At 49.6% G+C, this 1,202-nt stretch overlaps 1 protein-coding gene across 1 annotated transcript; it reads right to left on the reverse strand.

The window, feature by feature from the left end:
• Positions 1 to 6: 6 nt before the first annotated feature.
• On the reverse strand, positions 7 to 1,196 carry LOC108298566 (cytochrome P450 4F12-like). Its single transcript, XM_017521238.2, has 3 exons — positions 631 to 1,196; positions 471 to 535; positions 7 to 283 (listed from the first exon to the last, which is right to left on the reverse strand). The coding sequence occupies exons 1-3, from the start codon at positions 872 to 874 to the stop codon at positions 233 to 235; spliced, it is 360 nt and encodes a 119-aa protein (XP_017376727.1). The 5' UTR covers positions 875 to 1,196; the 3' UTR covers positions 7 to 232.
• Between the last annotated feature and the right edge of the window lie 6 nt (positions 1,197 to 1,202).

Here is a 1,202-nt window from a genome sequence, read left to right on the forward strand (position 1 = left end):
AAATCTGGCCCAGACTCCTACCCCCAGTTCAGATCAGCAGATGGAGGAGGGGGTTCTGAGCACACCGCAGACCCCTCTAGGACCTTCCCAACCCCACTCTGTGGGCTGTTGCCCATAAACTCCTGAGGAAGGGAGGGAAGGAGAGCTGGATCTGGGACCATCTGCAACTTCCCCCTTTTTTGGCCCCCGCACCCGTCACCTCATCCCCGCCTCAGACACAGGCCGCCCTTACCTAGGCCCTGCTGAGAATGTTCTCTGGGTCGAAGCGGAAGGGGTTGTAGACCTGGAGGTGAGACCAAAAAGGTTTGCTGGGTGGGGGTCTCCCAAGTCTGCCAGCCTTGGAGAGACATTTTGGCAGATGTGTGTCCATTGAGGGGAGGTGATGTTAGATTTCCCTGGTTAAAACCCTGTCAGATCCTCTAGGAACCTTGGAATGGACCCCGAAAAGGGTGGGGTGAGGGAGGCAGTGCCTCGGGGTCTGGCCACACAGTTGGGTTGTGATGGATCCCGATAATACTGATGAGGCAGGCAACGCCTGTGGGAGAGACAGGGACAGTCAGGACAAGGCCCCCCTGTCTGAGGGACCCCTCTTCCTGCCCAGGAGACTCCTCTCACTGAGGCTGTGAGCACCTTTGGGGATGACCTGGCTGTCTGGGAGCACCGTGTCCTGGGTGCAGCATCGGATGGCGGTTGGGACTGGGGGATGTAACCGCAGGCTCTCCTTCATGCACATGGTCAGAAAGGGCAACTTCGCCAAGTCGTCCCTAAGGAAACACCCAGCCCCAATCATTATCCAGGGAACAAACACAGGATTCTCCAGCTTCTCTGTTTCTGAGGGAGACTTTTTCTCCCTATCACAAAATAAATTCCACATGGATGAAATATTGAAGAATTTAAAAAGTAGAAAAAATTAGAAAGCAGAGAATTAGAAAAGTACCCGGAAAAAATGTAGCCAATTTTTAAAAGATTATTCTGAGGAAAACATAACACTCTGAAGCAGCTATTAAAAAAAAGTTAACATATTTGCATAAAAGTAAACGTTCTTTATGGCAAGAAAGCAAACACAAAATGCAAGTGAATAAGAAACAAAATACCCAGATCCGGTGTTTTGCTCGTATTCATCATTGTACTAGAGATACTAGCAAATGCAACTAGGCAAGGGGAAAAAAAGAGGAATTTGAAATGTGGACATAAATGTATCA

This window comes from Cebus imitator, unplaced genomic scaffold, assembly GCF_001604975.1.
Source record: "Cebus imitator isolate Cc_AM_T3 unplaced genomic scaffold, Cebus_imitator-1.0 Scaffold998, whole genome shotgun sequence".
In the NCBI taxonomy this organism is placed as follows: domain Eukaryota; kingdom Metazoa; phylum Chordata; class Mammalia; order Primates; family Cebidae; genus Cebus; species Cebus imitator.